The sequence below is a fragment of the Taudactylus pleione genome, unplaced genomic scaffold, assembly GCF_031769625.1.
Source record: "Taudactylus pleione unplaced genomic scaffold, aTauple2 ptg000384l, whole genome shotgun sequence".
Classification (NCBI taxonomy): domain Eukaryota; kingdom Metazoa; phylum Chordata; class Amphibia; order Anura; family Myobatrachidae; genus Taudactylus; species Taudactylus pleione.
Genome location: NW_028284785.1, coordinates 1390578 through 1412025, shown reverse-complemented (window position 1 = coordinate 1412025; position 21448 = coordinate 1390578). Strand labels below are relative to the sequence as shown.

At 45.9% G+C, this 21448-nt stretch overlaps 1 protein-coding gene across 1 annotated transcript in view; it reads left to right on the top strand.

The window, feature by feature from the left end:
- The first annotated feature begins 777 nt into the window (after positions 1-777).
- Positions 778-21448, top strand: part of LOC148507790 (cell adhesion molecule CEACAM5-like) — an 84809-nt gene continuing 64138 nt past the window's right edge. The window contains exons 1-2 of the mRNA XM_088445606.1: positions 778-832; positions 1048-1362. Coding sequence (XP_088301732.1) covers positions 778-832; positions 1048-1362 — 370 coding nt within the window. The remainder of the gene's footprint in view (positions 833-1047; positions 1363-21448) is intronic.

Genomic DNA, 21448 nt, shown 5'->3' with positions numbered 1-21448 from the left:
TTTGGGGTTTAATATAAAGACACTAGTTAACTTGGGGCAGATGCGTGCGCATGAAGCTAATAAACAGCGTTTTCATACAGGATCTAATGCATTCACTAATATGCGGCTAGTTAACAGCACAATTGTGCGTATTTATTTGTGAATGAGAAATGGTGAAAGATACAGTCACATGATGCTAATAGTAACATCGGCATATGTACTTAAGTGTGAGTTTATCTAAAATGGCGCTTGGGCGGCCATTCGCCAAAATGGCATCTTGCGATCTCATTTTCTAAAATGGCGTCTTGCGGCCAATCGCAAGATGGCGTCGTTATGATCTAATTTTAAGCTGATCTTGTCTCAGCCAATTATCCAGCTTCGACAGTGTTTATCGCAGTTACTGTACTGTGAGTATGACATTTGCTGTATGAATTAATAGGAGACACGAGAAGTGATAGGAAACAATTATGTGTGTTTCTCAGGGAGTCAGACACAGAAATAAGTTATTCTGTAGTTCTGGCCATGGCCCATAGTAGTGTGCCTCTAATAGCTTCTACTTCATAGCATACAGTGGTTAGTGTATTTACATAAGATGTGTGTTATTGGCAGAGCTACCAGGAAGCTGTGTATGATATTACACTGCAATATTCCATAGCATCTGGTTATTAATTAATATATCACAGACTTCCCTTTAGAAGAAGTGAAAGTGACCGGACCTGGAGAGCACAGGACAAAGGTTCTAGCTCTGAGCACAGAGGCAGAGACGGCAGCATCAGGCACAGACAGGAGCCATCGCCAATGGGTCTCTATAAGTGTTTCCTCCCGTGTATAGTGCTGCTGCTGGTGGTTACAGGTAACATTCACTTTCTGCTCTTGTTATGTATAATGTGTGTGTCAATGTTACATAGGGAACTGAGCAAAAATCATATCATATCGAAATTAATTACTAACCCAATATAATATGTAAGTTTCTGACAATGACATCAGACTGCTCAATAATTCAAGTGTTTGTCTTATTTCTGTGAGCACAATGATGATGATGATTATGTGATGTATTATCCCCTGCAGGTGCTGAGGCTGCTCAGGTGGTGAATGGAGCTCTAGGGGGATCTGTTACCTTTAATGTGTTTTTTACATTCCAACCATACACAATAATATGGAATACTGGCAATGCTATTGATGGCACTATCCCAGTAGCTAACCTTCCTCCTAGTGGAATTATACAATACTTTGGTCAGTATGTGGGAAGATGTGAGCTGTATAGGAATGGCAGCCTGAGACTGGATAATGTCACATACACTGATCAGGGGGTGTACACAGTGACTGCTCAAAGTGCTGACTTTTCACAGAGTGACACACAACAGCTTCAGCTCAACATCTACAGTGAGTACTAACCATGGACTGTAGTGTAATCATTCCTCATGTTATGTTTCATTTTTTATGAATATAGTACAGTTTCTGCACAGGAAACAGTGTCAGAGACGTACAATTGTATAGTCTGAATGCATCAGTAATCTCTTTTAGATATACTCTGATACTAAGTCATACTTGCCAACTCTCCCTCATTGTCAGGGAGACTCCCTGAAATAGCAGCAATCTCCCTGTATTCCTGAAGAGTCTACCAATCTCCCTCATTTCACCTTACCCCCATTGTGACACTGGTATATAAAAGAAAAAACAGAGATATATACATTCAAATGGGATCTTTACTATAATTTTCCTGCATTGGTATAAGGCACAATGGTCCCTATGGCTACATGTATTTTCTGAGAAGTATCAGTGTGTTTTCATCAACAAGTAGATCTTGTTAACTGCTTTGGGGTTCATTTACATGTGGATGTAAATCAATTTTATGACACGCCTCTCAGTTATATCAGTACACGCCCACTTTACCGCCGCGCTCATAGGTGCTGCTTTCACAATTTCTTTGAAATGCTTTTTCAAAAGTAGGCAAGTATGTACTAAGTAATACATCTATATTAAGTAGGGATGTGCAGGCTCGGATAGGTTCGAGTTTGCACGCCGAGTTCGGATTTTTCCCTCCAAAAAAAGGGAACTCAGAAAGAGGCAAAACGTCATCTTGCATGGACAAACATCATCATTCCTGGACAAAGTCCAGGAATGATGATGTTTGTCCATGCAAGATGACGTTTTGCCTCTTTCTGAGTTCCGTTTTTTTGGAGGGAAAAATCCGAACTCGGCGTGCAAACTCGAACCTATCTGAGCCTGCACATCCCTAATATTAAGGAATGAAGGTATGTTATGGTGTGAGCTATAGGCATAGAGCAGTATGATAAACAAAATGACTGTATAGGAGTGGAGAGGGTTAAACCTCCTAGGCTGGGGGCGGACCAGTGTTGGGAATCATGTGATAATTAGGGCCTATGGGTTCTTAGGATTGTAGGTTTCAGCAGGGATATTAGAGTTTGTTGGAGGCGGAGTCAGCCTCTTTTGTTCCTGCCTTCCCACCCTCCCTCCCAAAATTTTACGTTATGTGCTCTCTTTGATTTGGGTTTGGTGATTTCTTCGTTGGCTATTTTAGGCGGGAAAGAACGGCAGGTTACCTATTAGCAATGTGAATATCGGTTTACTTTTTGTTTTGCTCACCTTCGTTGACTGTTAAAGTCTGCTGGACCACCCCACCAGGGGGCAGCATCATCACCTTTCTAGGTGGGTAGTCAAGGTAGAAGGCTTGAGTGTATGTGTTGTGGTTAGAGTGTTTATAGTGTTAGGCTTGGGCTGTTGTTAGCCGTTCTTTCTTTGGCACCACAATTAAATTCATTTCATTAATGTTAGTAATTAATTAATTATCTGTTAATTAAATAAACTAGCTAACAATTCTGCCAAATACAAGTCTCTGTGTCTTTATTTCAATTGAGTATGTTTTATTGTCAATGATTCATGCACTGGTCAATCCTCAGACGATGGGAGGTTTAGTATTTGTATAGTGTCACAACTACATTTCCTAGTTTGTTCTCTGTTGGAAAGAACATGAGACAAAAAGGAATAAGGACCTTATTTTTCAAATAATATTTGCAGGCTAATCCCTGATAACACCCAGTTTGGGGGGAAATATTACGTATCCCCCGAATGTACCATTTCCGACAGCAGCGACATCCCCCATAGGTTTCTATAGGGGCTGCTGTACTGTCGGATTTACCAAGCTCCGGAATGCGAGAGGGAGTGTTACGCTATATCACTGCTTACAGCTCTTCGCCAGGATGGGCTCTTATTGGAGGATGTCTCCTGGAAAGAGGAATTTACTACATTTGCATGAAAATATTAATTTTCACATTGTGAATTTGGGAGAAAATATTTATCACATCTGCATTAAATATGTGGATTGTGATAAATATGCTTCTAATAGAGAGATATAGATTAAGTATTAATGAATACATAAATATAGGGAGGACAAAGAGAAAGAGTTACATCCAAATGGAAGTATAAGAAAATATCAGAAAGAAAAATGAAAGAACATTTAATAAACACAGATTGCTGTGGACGTGATATGTACGGAACAATATTGATTAAGGACGGAACGGCTGACTAAGTAAATTAAGAAAATGAAAAAACATAATTATTGTAGAAGGTAATAAATACAGGTTGCTAGGGTCAACATCTCCACTTCTAAAAACCTGTACTTTAGTAAATATTCCCCAAAGCTGTAGTAAGTGCGGTCTCAGACAGGTGTGGCGAATGCTAGAAATTACCGGCTACAGAAGAGCTGGCAGGGAAGCAGTCACTATACTGTATAGACATTAACAAAGTTGATAATCATAATGTCAACACCACAACGTCAGCAATTATATTGACATTGTTATAATGTGGACATTGACATGTCAAGCTCTGCAAAATGTCGACATGATCACAATATTAACATCTGATATGGTGACATGTAAAATAATTAAATTTTCAGAATGCCAACACTTAGGGCTAGTGACACAGCGTGTCAGCCACTGGCCATCACTTACCTGGTCTGGTGCCCCTGGAGACCATTCGCTGTTGACAACCATGAATTTGTCTCTCCCCTTCATCCTCCTGCAGCGGGTCCTTAACACGGGCCTCCATGGCTCCCATAGGGATGTGCGTGCTGTCTTGTGGAAAATTTAAAGGGACAAATGCATCAAACATGACTTCACATCTGGCGCGGATATTGAATCTATAGCTTATTCTGCCAGCAAGTGGAACTGCTACAGCTTCTTTTCCAACAAGTTTTCAGTTCCAGAGAGAACAAGGAGTTATTAGCAATTAAGTTGGTCTCAAAGGTGTGGTGCCACCTGCTGGAGGGGGCAAAATTTCCAGTTACAGTCCTTACCGATCATAAAATCCTTCTATATCTCAAGATGGCTTTCTGCCTAAACTACCATCAGGCCCGGTGGTTGTTGTTCTTTGAATGATTTAATCTGGTCATCACCTAATGATCAGGCTACAAAAATATTAAGGCAGATGTCCAGGGCATTCAGTACTTCTGGAGATAATTTATCTTGCAAGAACAAGCCCATTCTTGATCCAACCTGCTTCCTTGCCATGACCTTTTGCCAAAGGTTTCTGGACAATCATTCATAACTCCAGAATTTCATCTCAAATTACTCAACTGGGCTCATGTATCTCGTTTCACTGGAGACACGGAGTTCAACAAAAACTTTGGAATTGATTCTTAGATGGTACTGGCAGGGCCGGATTTACCGCCAGGCAACCTAGGCGCCCGCCTAGGGCCCAGTGCCGGATTTAGACATCATGGGGCCCTAGGTAAGGTACAGGTTTGGGCCCGCCTTCCCTCAAACAATTAATGTTCTGTTAGGCTCTGCAGAAACCTTGTGGTGCCATATAAATGAAGGATAATATATATATATATTGTATACCCCGCAATGGTGGGTGACAGGTGGAGGCAGAGGGTGATGGGGGAGGCAGAGGGAGATGGCCTCCCCCATTGATACTTTCCCTTCATGTCCCAGTGAATCCCTTTCAACCCTGACATATCATTTGCCTGTACTCTTTGCCTGTCACTGACTGCTTCTCTTTGTAACCCTCTTCCCATCACACTCTCTCTATCCCCATTTCCCACTGCCCATCATCCTCTGCCTCTCTCTGTCACCCTCTCCCCCAATCTCCGTCACCCTCTTTGTCTCCGTTACCCTCTCCTTGTCACCCTCTACTTCTCCCTGTTACCCTCTCCCTGTCACCCACTGCTTCTCAATATCACCTTCTGCTTGTCACCCTTTCCCTTTCACCCTCTGCCTCTCTGTTACCCTCTCCCCATCCCCCTCTCCCTCTCCCCATCACCCACTGCCTCCCCCGTCATCCTCTGCCTCCACCTGTCACCCACCGCTGTGGGGTATATTGTGAAATATACAGTATATATATATATATGTTATCCTTCATTTATATGGCACCACAAGGTTTCTGCAGAGCCTAACAAAGTAAATGAATTGTTTGAGGGAAGGTGGACGCCAAACCTGTACCTTGCCTAGGGCCCCATGATATCTAAATCCGGCACTGAGTACTGGTGGCCACTGCTAGGAGGGTTGTAAAAGATTTCATAGCAGCCTATTACATCTGTGCTCAACTTAAAATCCAGCCTCAAGTTCCTTGTGGACCTTTACACCCCCTATCCATGCCAAGCTGATCATGGAACCATATTTCTATGGACTTTTTCTACAGAATTACCCTCATGTCATGGATTCAATCCTGAGTGGTGCAGTTTACATCTAATCTTTGTCTGCATTAACTTTTCTTCAGCATATCTACCGTAGAGAAATGGACAGATGGAACATGTAAATTAGGTTCTTGGGAAATTCATCAGTGTCTACTAATCAGGACGACTGGGTCTCTATGTTACCATGGGCGGAATTCGCACATAATAATATTTTTCATGAAGTGTCTGGGTTTTCTCCCTTTTTCATACAGAATGGGTTCCATCCTATTTTGCTGGAGCTACCCTTTTGCCAGTCAGTTCCCCTTCCAGTAGTTTGTGCTACCACTAGGTGGTTTGTCAAAATTTGGAGTGAAGTAAGGAATTTATGCAAAGCCTCTTTGTGATACAATTTTTTTGCTGACAGGAAGAGGAGGGGATTTCCTTTACTGAGACCTGGTGTGGCTGTCGAAAAAACACTTGTGATTGAAGTTTCCCACTATGAAGTTCATCCCCAGATTCATTGATCCCTTTCAGATCCTCTAGGTGATCAATGCAGTGATTTTTCATCTGAAGCTTCCAGGCACACTCAAAATACCTAATGTGTTTCATGTCTCCCTTCTCAAACTCTGGTGATTAAGCAGTTTTCCGCATCCTGCAGCCATCCCTCTGCAATTCCAGTGAATTATCAGGAGGAATAGGAGATGAAGCAGATCTTGGATATATAGAGGTTCTGTTCCAATTCTGGTAAATTGGAAGGGTTATGGTCCTGAGGAGTGCTTTTGGGTTAAGGCTTTATGTTCATGCTCCCTGGCCTCTTCAGAATATCCTGACAAACAATTTCTGGGGTGTTGTGTAACCAGCCCTAGAAGGGGAGGGTAATGTTGTAGCACGCTGGACATGACTGTAACTCACAATGTCCAGCGCCGCTGGGGACATGGCCAAAGACAACTTTGGTCCTGGCTCTCCCCTTCTGCTTTGGCAGTGGGCCCAGAACATGGACGACTGCAGCTCCCATAGGGATGCGCACGCCGTCCTGTGTAAAATTTAAAGGGGCAGTGACGTCATGTTTGCTGTGGATTTTGGATATCCAGTCTATATAAAGGGGCCTCTGAAAGCAAACCAGAGCCAGAGTATAGGCTCATACCTTACTCCCATGTCTTTGATCTTTGTCTCTTGTCTGTTAACTGTTTCTGTACTCAGCTATTCTCCTTGAACTGATTTTGCCTCATCCCTGGTACTGCACAGCTCGGCTGCTTCTGACCCAGTGTGTCGACCTCTCTTGTACGTCTTCATACTGATGAGCTATTTCCACATACCAGTGTATACCAGCACCTGTAAGAGGAACTAGGATAGAGGGCCCCCGACCTGTGTGTCGGGCGCAGCTAAGTTCATATCTCCTTACAGGGGTCCCTGGTGAAAACCACCGGCATGTTAGACTCCATGGGGTAAATTTACTAACAATCGAGATAGGTCAAGATAACCATCTCAGGTGATTTATTGATTTTTTTTCCCTGCTTGCAAATTTACTAAAGGCAAAAGTCGGGTGAGTTAGAGAGAGATTTCTCTCATCTCACTCGTAAAACTCGGGTGAGATAGCAATCTCGAATCAAATCAACATCAGGCCAAATCGGAAGTACTTTTCACCTAAAACCTATATCTCTCAAATTTACCAAAAATCGGGATGACAAGCTCGGGTGAGATAGGAGCAAACTCTTTGTCAAAATCACTTTTCCAACACTCAACCCCCTGAGCTGCGAGATGGTCAGAAACATACACAAATCATTGTGATTTGTGTATGTTTCTTTCTGTAACTGTAAAAAATAGGGATAAATTGAGAAAAAACGTGACGTGAGGTCCCCCCCCAAAACACTAACCGGCCTCGGGCTTGCCAGCCTGTCCAGGTTCTTAACATTACAGGGAAAAAAATGTGTAGGGATCCCCTGTAATGGAAGAACCAGCACAAGGCTGCAGGGACAGACCTGGTTTTAAATATACGGCAAAAAAAATGACGTGGGTTCAACCGTATATTTAAAACCAGCCCTGGACCCTTTCTAATGGGGGGCTGATGCCACAGCCAGGGGTGCCCTTTCACCGTGCCCCCCAGCCGCAGCATCAGCCCTGACCATTAGTCAGCCCAGGCCAGGGATCCCTGGGGAGTTGGTGGCCCCCCAATAAAGGAGTCACCCTCTCCAGGGCTCCCCTGGCCTAGGCTGATAGCCCAGGGCTATCCCCGCCACCCCTGGATGGTGGGTGGCGGGTTGATTGTGTTAGGTGAAGTGTAAAATTAAGATTTTTCATCATTGTCTTCACAGTGGAACTACAGGTCCCAGCAAGCCTCCCCTGCATGCTGGTACTTGGAGAACCACAAGTACCAGCATGCGGGGCATTAAGCGCCCACTGGTACCTGTACTTCACCTGTAAAGAAATGGTTAAAAAAACACACCACACACCTGTAAAATAAAGCTGATGCTGCTGCTGGGGGGCCCAGTGAAAGGGCACCCCTGGCTGTGGCATCAGTCCCCCGTTAGAAAGGGTCCAGGGCTGGTTTTAAATATACGGTTGAACCCATGTCATTTTTTTTTCGGCGTATACTTAAAACCAGATTTGTCCCTGCAGCGTTGTGCTGCTTCTTACATTACAGGGGAACCCTACACATTTTTTTTCCCTGTAATGTTAAGAACCTGGACAGGCTGGCAAGCCCGGGGCTGGTTAGTGTTTTGGGAGGGGGGGGACCTCACGTAATTTTTTTTAAAAACATTTTTCACATTTTTACAAGGGTTAACACACAAGCAGCAAGCACATATCTCACTGATATGTGCTGGCTGCTAGCTCGGGAGAGATTTGCAGAGAGAAAACACTGCAATCTGGGGTGATTAATCTCCTGCAAAACGAGTTAAGCGGGAGAGATATCTCGTTCTACTTCACCATCGGCAAACTCATTTAGCTTCAAATCGTCTGTTTGTAAATTTAGTAAATCACCTGAATTTTGGCAAATTCCAGCGAGATAAATCACTTTGAAAATCGGGACCATCTCGAATTTTAGCAAATTTACCCCCATGCCTCTGTAGTGGGTCTCTGCCAATGCCAAGCATGGGCAAGCACCACTGTTCTCCCGAGAATTGTGACATCTAGGCTGTGGATGGGATGGTTATGCACTAGGGCAAGGGTTAGGGGTTACCTCTTGGATGGAGTAGGCTCCTGTGCTGGCTCTCTCCAGCACCTTGTTAGTTACACTGAGATGGCGTCACTAGGACCCAGCAGAGCTCAGTTAGAAGGAGTCCGACCTCTGACATGCACTACCGCGCTTGTGTGGTGTCTCTGCGCATCTTTACTCCATTGTTTCCATTAGGAAAGGATGGAATCTGAGATTCTCACCACAGCTGGAGCAATTTAAGCACTCAAACATAACTGCAAGTACTCTTTACCACAACCAATATACAGTAGGTTACCAGGGCTACCATCTGCCGGTGCATTTGCCCAGCTCACGCTCAGTGCACTACAATGCCCAGCATTACCCTATGCTCAAGGCTACTATATTCCACACAGATTGTCTATCGCTGTTACAGCTGTGATATCCTGTGTCATTTGTTACTACCAGATTACAATAAATCTAAGAACAGGTTAAGATGTTACACACACTGGGCCTGATTCAGAGCCGGATGCTCTTTGAGAGCGCTCGCTCTGAATCATGGCGTCCCTTTTTTTTTTTTTTAAAGACGGCCTCCTGGCCGCTCGCATAGCTGTGGGTAACCACCCACAGCTTATACGAGCAGCCAAGTGATGGTCGCGATGGTCAAGACCTTCGCGACCATCGGGCTTGCGACAAGACCCTTGTGGTAGGGTCTCGTGGCCACAAGACCCAGTGGACATTCTGCTCTAATAGAGCAGGAAATCCATCTACTGACATCACGAGTGATGTCAGTAGGGCCGCCCACAAACGGCAGGCATTCCTGCAGGAACGCCTCCGTTTGCCTAGCCACCCCCGCTGCCCGCCTCCAAAACGGGGCAAGCTGTCTTTCACCATCGACAGCTGCCCCGCTTTGGTGCGATACCCGTAGCAATGAAGCGCCTGTCGCTGGCCGGGTCTCGTGCATGCGCAGTGGGGAACCATCGACCCGCTTGCAAGCGCTGTGCATTCGCGAGCGTGTCTGAATCAGGCCCACAGTACCATCGACAGGGCCGGATTAAGGAGGGTGATAGGGGTGGTCGTCCCAGGGCCCCCACACACAGAGGGGCCCCTACCACTAGAGCACGGCACCCTGACAGTGACAGAACAATTTCCCCTTCTAGCGTGGCTGATGTGGGGGCGGAGCCAATACGTCAAGCCCCGCCCCCATATGACCCACATATTGCAGGATTTCGGCACGAGGGGGCAGAGGCTAATGAAGGGAACAGCAACTGTATAAAATTTAAGTGTATGTGCACTGTTTTATTGTTTATATATGTGTGTGTATGTATGTATATACAGTATGTGTATGTTTATATATGTGTTTGTGTATATATGTGTGTGTGTTATTGTATATACAGTATGTGTTTGTGTGTGTGTACAGTATGTGTGTTATTGTATATACAGTATGTGTTTGTGTGTGTATACTGTGTATGTATGTGTGTGTGTTATTGTATTTACAGTATGTGTTTGTGTGTGTATACTGTGTGTGTATAAATATGTGTGTGTATGTGTTATTGTATATACAGTATGTATTTGTGTGTGTATACTGTGTATGTGTGTATATATGTGTATGTAAGTGTTTGTATGTATATAATATGTGTATGTGTTATTGAATATACAGTATGTGTTAGTGTGTGTATACTGTGATTTGTTAGTGTGTATGTATGTGTTAATGTATATATGTGCTAGTGTGTGTATACTGTGTATGTATTAGGGGTGAGCGGGTTCGGATTTCAGAAATCCGAACCCCCCGAGCCCCCCCGATCTGAGGCCGATCTGAGTCAGGCTCGACTTTTTCCGCCTGACTCGGATCTGAAATCGAGGCAAAACGTCATCATCCCGCCTTCCGGGTCTCGCGGGTTTTGGATTCTATATAAGGTACCCGCGTCGGCGCCATTTTCTCACTTGGCTGTGGACAGTGAAGAGGGAGGGTGGGAGTTAGGGCTGGCTGGGCTGTGTAGTGTAGTGTAGTGTTGTGCTGTGCTGTGCTGCGCTGTGCTGCTGTTGTCCATAGGGGCTGTGTCCACTCCTCCAAAGTCCATAGGGGCTGGCTGTGTTGTGCTGTGCTGCTGAAGTCCATAGGCGCTGTGTCCACTCCTCCAAAGTCCAAAGGGGCTGGCTGGACTGTGTTGTGCAGTCAGTTGTCCATAGGGGCTGTGTCCACTCCTCCAAAGTCCATAGGGGCTGGCTGTGTTGTGCTGTGCTGCTGTTTTCCATAGGGGCTGTGTCCACTCCTCCAAAGTCCATAGGGGCTGGCTGTGTTGTGCTGTGCTGCTGTTGTCCATAGGGGCTGTGTCCACTCCTCCAAAGTCCATAGGGGCTGGCTGGACTGTGATGTGCAGTCAGTTGTCCATAGGGGCTGTGTCCACTCCAAAGTCCTGTGTAGTGTCCCAGTCCTAAAGGGGTGCTGTAGTGTTGTCCAGTGGGTGTTCTGTCCATCAGGGGTGCTCCCCCCAAGTGCAAAAAAAATAAATATTTTTTCTGTGTTTGTGAATTGTGTACGCAGTAGCCGCACGTGCATCAACAAAGTAGTGCCAAGCGTGCGCCTGTGTCATAAGTAAAGGGCTGGCTGGCTTGACCATTAAAGGGTGCTGTAACCCCCCAAAGTGCACTCCAAACAAAATTTAAAAAAAAATTCTGTGTTTGTGAATTGTGTGCACTGTGGCAGCACGTGCATCAGCAAAGGAGCAGCGCCAAGCGTGCGCCTGTGTCCCATAAGTAAAGGGCCGGCTGGCTTGTCCATTAAAGGGTGCTGTAACCCCCAAAGGTCAATCCAAACAAAATAAAAAAAATATTTTTTTTGTGTTTGTGAATTGTGTGCACAGTAGCCGCACGTGCATCAACAAAGTAGCGCCAAGCGTGCGCCTGTGTCATAGGTTATGGGCCGGCTGGCTTGATCGTTAAAGGGTGCTGTAAACCCCAAAGTGCACTTCAAACAAAATAAAAAAATATTTTCTGTCTTTGTGAAATGTGTGGGCTGTAGCCGCACCTGCATCCTCAAAGCAGCAGCGACAAGCGTGTGTCTGTCTGTTAAAGGGTGGTGTAACCCTCAAAGTGTGCTCCACAAACAATAAAAAAATTCTTTTTTTTTCTGTCTTTGTGAATTGTGTGCGATGTAGCTGCACGTGCATCAACAGAGGAGCAGCGCCAAGCATGTGCCTGTGTCCCATAAGTCTGCTAAAGGGTGGAGTAACCCCCAAAAGTGCTCCAAAAAATAAAAACTATTTTTTTTTCTGTGTTTGTGACTTGTGTGCGATGTAGCCGCACATGCATCAACACAGTAGCAGCGCCAAGCGTGCGCCTGTGTCATAAGTCAAGGGTCGGTTTGGACAACTGAAGGACGTGCCATCAATTTCTGACAAGTCTACTGTCACTGCATATGATACTGTCCTCAAAGCAGCAGCGCCAAGCGTGCGTCTGTCTGTTAAAGGGTGGTGTAACCCCCAAAGTGCGCTCCACAAAGAATAAAAATATTCTTCTTTTTTTTCTGTCTGTGTGAATTGTGTGGGCTGTAGCTGCATGTACATCAACAAAGGAGCAGCGCCAAGCGTGTGCCTGTGTCCCATAAGTAAAGAGCCGGCTGGCTCATTTCTTAAAGGGTGGTGTAACCCACAAAGTGCACTAGTCTCCAACAAAAATAAAAAATTATTTTCTGTGTTTGTGTGCGCCTTAGCCGCATGTATGTATCAATATAACATAAATGGAGGACCAAACTTTCTCCGATAAAAATAAAGTAAAGGGCCAGCTGGCTTGTCTGTTAAAGGGTGCTGTAACCCCCAAAGGGCACTCCAAACAAAATAAAAAAATATTTTCTGTGTTTGTGAATTGTGTGCACTGTGGCTGCACGTTCATCAACAAAGGAGCAGCGCCAAGCGTGCGCCTGTGTCCCATGAGTAAAGGGCGGCTGGTTTGTCTGTTAAAGGGTGCTGGAACCCCCAAAGGGCACTCCAAACAAAATTATAAAATCTATTTTTTTGTTTTTGTGAATTGTGTGCACAGCAGCCGCACGTGCATCAACAAAGTAGCGCCAAGCGTGCGCCTGTGTCATAGGTAAAGGGCCGGCTGGCTTGACCGTTAAAGGGTGCTGTAACCCCCAAAGTGCACTCCAAACAAAGTAAAAAAATATTTTCTGTGTTTGTGAATTGTGTGCAGTGTGGCAGAACGTGCATCAACAAAGGAGTAGTGCCAAGCGTGCGCCTGTGTCCCATAAGTAAAGGGCCAGCTGGCTTGTCTGTTAAAGGGTGCTGTAACCCCCAAAAGGCACTCCAAACAAAATAAAAAAATATATTTTTTTGTGTTTGTGAATTGTTTGCGCAGTAGCCGAACGTGCATCAACAAAGTAGCACCAAGCGTGCGCCTGTGTCATAGGTAAAGGGCCAGCTGGCTTGACCGTTAAAGGGTGCTGTAACCCCCACAGTGCACTCCAAACAAAATAAAAAATATTTTCAGTGTTTGTGAATTGTGTGCACTGTGGCTGCTAGTGCATCAACAAAGGAGCAGCGCCAAGCGTGCGCCTGTGTCCCATAAGTAAAGGGCCAGCTGGCTTGTCTGATAAAGGGTGCTGTAACCCCCAAAGGGCACTCCAAACAAAATAAAAAAATATTTTCTGTGTTTGTGAATTGTGTGCACTGTGGCTGCACGTTCATCAACAAAGGAGCAGCGCCAAGCATGCGCCTGTGCCCCATAAGTAAAGGGCGGCTGGTTTGTCCGTTAAAGGGTGCTGTAACCCCCAAAAGGGCAATCCAAACAAAATAAAAAAATATATTTTTTTGTGTTTGTGAATTGTGTGCGCAGTAGCCGCACGTGCATCAACAAAGTAGCGCCAAGCGTGCACCGGTGTCATAGGTAAAGGGCCAGCTGGCTTGTCTGTTAAAGGGTGCTGTAACCCCCAAAGGGCACTCCAAACAAAATAAAAAAATATATTTTTTTGTGTTTGTGAATTGTTTGCGCAGTAGCCGCACGTGCATCAACAAAGTAGCGCCAAGCGTGCGCCTGTGTCATAGGTAAAGGGCCAGCTGGCTTGACCATTAAAGGGTGCTGTAACCCCCAAAGTGCACTCCAAACAAAATAAAAAAATATTTTCAGTGTTTGTGAATTGTGTGCACTGTGGCTGCACGTGCATCAACAAAGGAGCAGCGCCAAGCGTGCGCCTGTGTCCCATAAGTAAAGGGCCAGCTGGCTTGTCTGATAAAGGGTGCTCTAACCCCCAAAGGGCACTCCAAACAAAATAAAAAAATATTTTCTGTTTTTGTGAATTGTGTGCACTGTGGCTGCACGTTCATCAACAAGGGAGCAGCGCCAAGCATGCGCCTGTGTCTCATAAGTAAAGGGCGGCTGGTTTGTCTGTTAAAGGGTGCTGGAACCCCCCAAAGGGCACTCCAAACAAAATTATAAAATCTATTTTTTTGTGTTTGTGAATTGTGTGCACAGCAGCCGCACATGCATCAACAAAGTAGCGCCAAGCGTGCGCCTGTGTCATAGGTAAAGGGCCGGCTGGCTTGACCGTTAAAGGGTGCTGTAACCCCCAAAGTGCACTCCAAACACAATAAATAAATATTTTCTGTGTTTGTGAATTGTGTGCACTGTGGCTGCACGTGCATCAACAAAGGAGCAGCGCCAAGCGTGCGCCTGTGTCCCTTAAGTAAAGGGCCAGCTGGCTTGTCTGTTAAAGGGTGCTGTAACCCCCAAAGGGCACTCCAAACAAAATAAAAAAATATATTTTTTTGTGTTTTGAACTGTTTGCGCAGTAGCCGCACGTGCATCAACAAAGTAGCGCCAAGCGTGCGCCTGTGTCATAGGTAAAGGGCCAGCTGGCTTGACCATTAAAGGGTGCTGTAACCCCCAAAGTGCACTCCAAACAAAATAAAAAAATATTTTCTGTGTTTGTGAATTGTGTGCACTGTGGCAGAACGTGCATCAACAAAGGAGTAGCGCCATGCGTGCACCTGTGCCCCATAAGTAAAGGGCCAGCTGGCTTGTCTGTTAAAGGGTGCTCTAACCCCCAAAGGGCACTCCAAACAAAATAAAAAAATATTTTCTGTGTTTGTGAATTGTGTGCACTGTGGCTGCATGTTCAACAACAATGGAGCAGAGCCAAGCGTGCGCCTGTGTCCCATAAGTAAAGGCTGGTTTGTCCGTTAAAGGGTGCTGTAACCCCCCAAAGGGCACTCCAAACAAAATTATAAAATCTATTTTTTTGTGTTTGTGAATTGTGTGCACAGTAGCCGCACGTGCATCAACAAAGTAGCGCCAAGCGTGCGCCTGTGTCATAGGTAAAGGGCCGGCTGGCTTGACCGTTAAAGGGTGCTGTAACCAACAAAGTGCACTCCAAACAAAATAAAAAAATATTTTCTGTGTTTGTGAATTGTGTGCACTGTGGCTGCACGTGCATCAACAAAGGAGCAGCGCCAAGCGTGCGCCTGTGTCCCTTAAGTAAAGGGCCAGCTGGCTTGTCTGTTAAAGGGTGCTGTAACCCCCAAAGGGCACTCCAAACAAAATAAAAAAATATATTTTTTTGTGTTTTGAACTGTTTGCGCAGTAGCCGCACGTGCATCAACAAAGTAGCGCCAAGCGTGCGCCTGTGTCATAGGTAAAGGGCCAGCTGGCTTGACCATTAAAGGGTGCTGTAACCCCCAAAGTGCACTCCAAACAAAATAAAAAAATATTTTCTGTGTTTGTGAATTGTGTGCACTGTGGCAGAACGTGCATCAACAAAGGAGTAGCGCCATGCGTGCACCTGTGCCCCATAAGTAAAGGGCCAGCTGGCTTGTCTGTTAAAGGGTGCTCTAACCCCCAAAGGGCACTCCAAACAAAATAAAAAAATATTTTCTGTGTTTGTGAATTGTGTGCACTGTGGCTGCATGTTCAACAACAATGGAGCAGAGCCAAGCGTGCGCCTGTGTCCCATAAGTAAAGGCTGGTTTGTCCGTTAAAGGGTGCTGTAACCCCCCAAAGGGCACTCCAAACAAAATTATAAAATCTATTTTTTTGTGTTTGTGAATTGTGTGCACAGTAGCCGCACGTGCATCAACAAAGTAGCGCCAAGCGTGCGCCTGTGTCATAGGTAAAGGGCCGGCTGGCTTGACCGTTAAAGGGTGCTGTAACCAACAAAGTGCACTCCAAACAAAATAAAAAAATATTTTCTGTGTTTGTGAATTGTGTGCACTGTGGCTGCACGTGCATCAACAAAGGAGCAGCAGCAAGCGTGCGCCTGTGTCCCATAAGTAAAGGGCCAGCTGGCTTGTCCATTAAAGGGTGCTGTAACCCCCAAAAGGGTAATCCAAACAAAATAAAAAAATATTTTTTTTGTGTTTGTGAATTGTGTGCGCAGTAGCCGAACGTGCATCAACAAATTAGTGCCAAGCGTGCGCCTGTGTCATTAGTAAAGGGCCAGCTGGCTTGACCATTAAAGGGTGCTGTAACCCCCAAAGTGCACTCCAAACAAAATTAAAAAAAATATATTTTTTTGTGTTTGTGAATTGTGTGCGCAGTAGCCGCACGTGCATCAACAAAGTAGTGCCAAGCGTGCGCCTGTGTCATAAGTAAAGGGCCAGCTGGCTTGACCATTAAAGGGTGCTGTAACCCCCAAAGTGCACTCCAAACAAAATAAAAAAATATTTTCTGTGTTTGTGAATTGTGTGCACTGTGGCTGAACGTGCAACAAGAAAGGAGCAGCGCCATGCATGCGCCTGTGTCCCATAAGTAAAGGTCCGGCTGGCTTGTCTGTTAAAGGGTGCTGTAACCCCCAAAGGGCACTCAAAACAAAATAAAAAAATATATTTTTTTGTGTTTTGAATTGTGTGCACAGTAGCCGCACGTGCATCAACAAAGTAGCGCCAAGCGTGCGCCTGTGTCATAGGTAAAGGGCCGGCTGGCTAGACCGTTAAAGGGTGCTGTAACCCCCAAAGTGCACTCCAAACAAAATAAAAAAATATTTTCTGTGTTTGTGAATTGTGTGCACTGTGGCTGCACGTGCATCAACAAAGGAGCAGCGCCAAGCGTGCGTCTGTCTGTTAAAGGAAGGTGTAACCCCCAAAGTGCACTCCAACAAAAATAAAATATTTTCTTCTGTGTTTGTGAATTGTCTGCACTGTACGTGCATCCTCAAAGCAGCAGAAGAGAAACGTAAACTTGCTACTATGCCATTTACGACACGGAGTGGCAAGGAACGGCTAAGGTCTTTCCCTATGTTCATGACTAGTGGTTCAGCTTCACATGACGATGGAAACCCTCCGCCCGCTAAAAAAATCAAACGCGTTAAGCTGGCAAAAGCACAGCAAAGAACTATGCGTTCTAAGAAGATATCACAAATCCCCAAGGAGAGTCCAAGTGTGGTGGCGGTTGCGATGCCTGACCTTCCCAGCACTGGACGGGAAGAGGTGGCTCTTTCCACCATTTGCATGCCCCCTGCAAGTGCTGAAAGGAGCACACACAGTCCACTTGCTGATATGCAAATTGAAGATGTCACTGTTGAAGTACAACAGGATGAGGATACTGGTGTAGCTGGCGCTGAGGAGGAAGTTGGCGAGGAGGATTCTGATGGTGATGTGGTTTGTTTAAATCAGGCTCCGGGGTAGACAGTTGTTGTCTGTGGGATGAAAAAGCCCATAACGGTCATGCCTGGGCAGAAGACCAAACATTCCACCTCTTTGGTTTGGCAATATTTCTATCCAAATCCGGACAACAACTGTCTTGCCATATGTACCATATGTAAAGGTGAAATAAGTAGGGGTAGGGACGTTAACCACCTAGGAACATCCTCCCTTATACGGCACCTGCAGCACGTTCATAAAAAGTTACTGTCAAGTTCAGAAACTTTGGCTAAGACCGTAAGCAGTCCAGGGACACCTAAATCCCATTGTCCTGTTGTATCCAAGCGCCTGCAAACCACACCGTCAACTCCCTCCTCATCAATTTCCTCCTTAGTCAGGATCGGAAGTAGTCCTGCAGGCCATGTCACTGGCATGACTGACTCTCCTATCCGGGATTCCTCCGGAGGATCCTGCATTGCTATGCCTCATCCTGCCGCTACTGCTGTTGCTGCTGCTGGGAGTCGTTCATCATCCCAGAGAGGAAGTAGGAACACCACTACTTTTACTAAACAATTGACCCTTCAACAGTCCTTAGCAAGGAGGATGAAGTACGACAGCAGTCATCCTGAAGCAAAACGTATAACTGAGGCCTTGACTGCTGTGTTGGTGTTAGACGTGCGTCCGGTATTCACCATTAGTGCAGTGGGATTTAGACAATTGATGGAGGTAGTGTGTCCCCGGTTCCAAATCCCATCTAGATTCCACTTCACTAGGCAGGCGATACCGAGACAGTACAGAAACGTCAGAAAAAGTGTCCTCAGTGTCCTGAAAAATGCGGTTGAACCCAATGTCCACTTAACCACGGACATGTGGACAAGTGGAACAGGGCAGACTAAGGACTATATGACTGTGACAGCCCACTGGGTAGATGTATCACCTTACGCAGCAACAACAGCAGCGTCACCAGTAGCAACATCTCAGAAATGCCAGCTCGTTCCAAGGCAGGCTACGCTGTGTATCACCAGTTTCAGTAAGAGGCACACCGCCGACAACCTCTTAGAGAAACTGAGGGAAATCATCGCCCAGTGGCTTACCCCACTTAGACTCTCCTGGGGATTTGTGAAATCTGACAACGCCATCAATATTGTGCGGGCATTACATCCAGGGACACCTAAATCCCTTTGTCCTGTTGTATCCAAGTGCCTGCAAACCACACTGTCAACTCCCTCCTCGTCAATTTCCTCCTCAGTCAGGATCAGAAGTAGTCCTGCAGGTCATGTCTCTGGCATAACTGACTCCTCTCGTATCCGGGATTCCTCCGGAGGATCCTGCATTGCTACGCCTACTGCCGCTGCTGCTGTTGCTGCTGGGAGTCATTCATCATCACAGAGAGGAAGTAGAAACACCCCTACTTCTTTTACTAAGAAATTGAACCTCCAAAAAGTCCTTAGCGAGGAGGATAAATTACGACTGCAGTCATCCTGTTGCAAAGCGGATAACTGAGGCCTTGACTGCAATGTTGGTGTTAGACGTGCATCCGGTATCCGCCATTAGTGCAGTGGGATTTAGACAATTGATGGAGGTAGTGTGTCCCCGTTACCAATCCAGTCTAGATTCCACTTCACTAGGCAGCCGAGAATGTACAGAGACATCAGAAAAAGTGTCCTCAGTGTCCTAAAAAATGCGGTTGTACCCAATGTCCACTTAACCACGGACATGTGGACAAGTGGAACATGTCAAACTAATGACTATATGACTGTGACAGCCCACTGGGTAGATGTATCGCCTTACACAGCAACAACAGGAGCGTCACCAGTAGCAGCAGCTCAGAAACGCCAGCTCGTTCCAAGGCAGGCTACGCTGTGTATCACCAGTTTCAGTAAGAGGCACACCGCCGACAACCTCTTAGAGAAACTGAGGGAAATCATCGCCCAGTGGCTTACCCCACTTAGACTCTCCTGGGGATTTGTGAAATCTGACAACGCCATCAATATTGTGCGGGCATTACATCTGGGCAAATTCCAGCACGTCCCATGTTTTGCTCACACAATAAACTTGGTGGTGCAGAATTTTCTGAAAAGCGACAGGGGCGTGCAGGAGACGGTTTGGGGGGCCCGAAAAATTTCTGGCCACTTTTGCCATTCAGCGACTGCGTGCCGAAGACTGGAGCGCCAGCAAACACTCTTGAACCTGCCCCGCCATCACCTGAAGCAAGAGGTTGTGACATGGTGGAACTCAACCCTCTATATGCTTCAGAGGATGGAGGAGCAGCAAAAGGCCATTCAAGCCTATACATCCACCTATGACATAGGCAAAGGAGGGGGTATGCACCTGACTCAAGCGCAGTGGAGAATGATTTCCATGTTGTGCAAGGTTCTCCAGCCCTTCGAACTTGCCACACGTGAAGTCAGTTCAGACACTGCCAGCTTGAGTCAGGTCATTCCCCTCATCAGGCTTTTGCAGAAGCAGCTGGAGAAAGTGAAGGAGGAGCTAAGACGGAGCGATTCCGCTCGGCATGTGGGACTTGTGGATGAAGCCCTTCATTTGCTTTGCCAGGATTCCACGGTGGTCAATCTGTTGAAATCAGACCACTACATTTTGGCCACCGTGCTCGATCCTAGGTTTAAAGCCTATGTGGTGTCTCTCCTTCCGGCCTACACAAGCCTGCAGAGGTGCAAAGACCTGCTGGTGAAAACAGTGTCAGCTGAAGCGGAACGTGACACGTCAACAGTTCCTTCTTCATTTTCTCCCGCAACTAGGGCTGCCAGAAAAAAACTTAGGTATCCTAAGCAACCCGTTGGCGGTGATGCAGGGCAGGCAGGACCAAGTTTGGACATCTGGTCCGGACTGAAGGACCATGCAACAATTTCTGACATGTCTACTGTCACTGCATATGATACTGTCACCATTGACAGAAAGGTGTAGGATTACATCGGTGACAGCATCCAAGTAGGCATGTCAGACAGTCCATACCTGTACTGGCAGGAAAAAGAGGCAATTTGGAGGCCCCTGTACAAACTGGCTCTATTTTACCTGAGTTGCCCCCCCCCTCCAGTGTGTACTCCGAAAGAGTGTTTAGTGCAGCTGTGAACCTTGTCAGCGAAAGGCGTAGGAGGTCGCTTCCACAGAATGTGGAGAAGTTGATGTTCATAAAATTAATTATCAACTCTTCCAGGGAGACCAGCCTCCAGAACGTACAGAGGGACCTGTGGTGGTGGATTCCAGCGGGGACGAGTTAATACTCTGTGAGGATGAGGATGTACACAACACTGAAGAGAGTGAGGAATCGGTGGATGAGGAGGATGAGGACGACATCTTGCCTCTGCAGAGCCAGTTTGTGCAGGGACAGATTAATTGCCAGCTTGTTTTGTTGGGGCCCAAACGAACCAATCATTTCAGCCGCAGTCATGCGGCAGACCCTGGCGCTGAAATGATTGGTTTGTTAAAGTGTGCATGTCCTGTTTATACAACATAAGGGTGGGTGGAAGGGCCCAAGGACAATTCCATCTTGCACCTCTTTTTCTTTGCATTATGTATTGTTGGGCCTAGTTTTTCAAACTGCCATCCTGTCTGCCACTGCAGTGTCACTCCTAGATGGGCCACGTGTTTGTGCCGCCCACTCGTATCTCTTAGCATAGTCATCCAGCTACCTCGGTGCAACCTTTTGGACATAAAAACACTATCGTGAGGTGTGAGGTGTTCAGAATAGACTGGAAATGAGTGGAAATTAAGGTTATTGAGGTTAATAATAGCAAAGGAGCAGAAAAACCCACACATTCTGTGATTTTAGCTGTTTTTATGCTTTTTTTAAAAAAAAATACAGATCCAAAACACAAAACCCAGAACCCAAAACACGGAAGGGTGGTTTTGGCAAAACCAATCCAGATCCAAAACACGAAGAAAGATCCAGATCCAAAACCAAAACACAAAACACGAAAAATGGCCGGTGCACACCCCTAGTATGTATATGTGTTAGTGTGTATGAGTTTATGTGTGTGTATACTGTATATGTGTGTGTTAGTGTGTAAGTTATATAAAATATATGTTTGCTACATATATATTATATGTGTGTGTGCGTGTTTAATGTGTGGCACGGGAGGGGGGTAGGCTCCATGTGGCTAGGTGGGGGGCCCC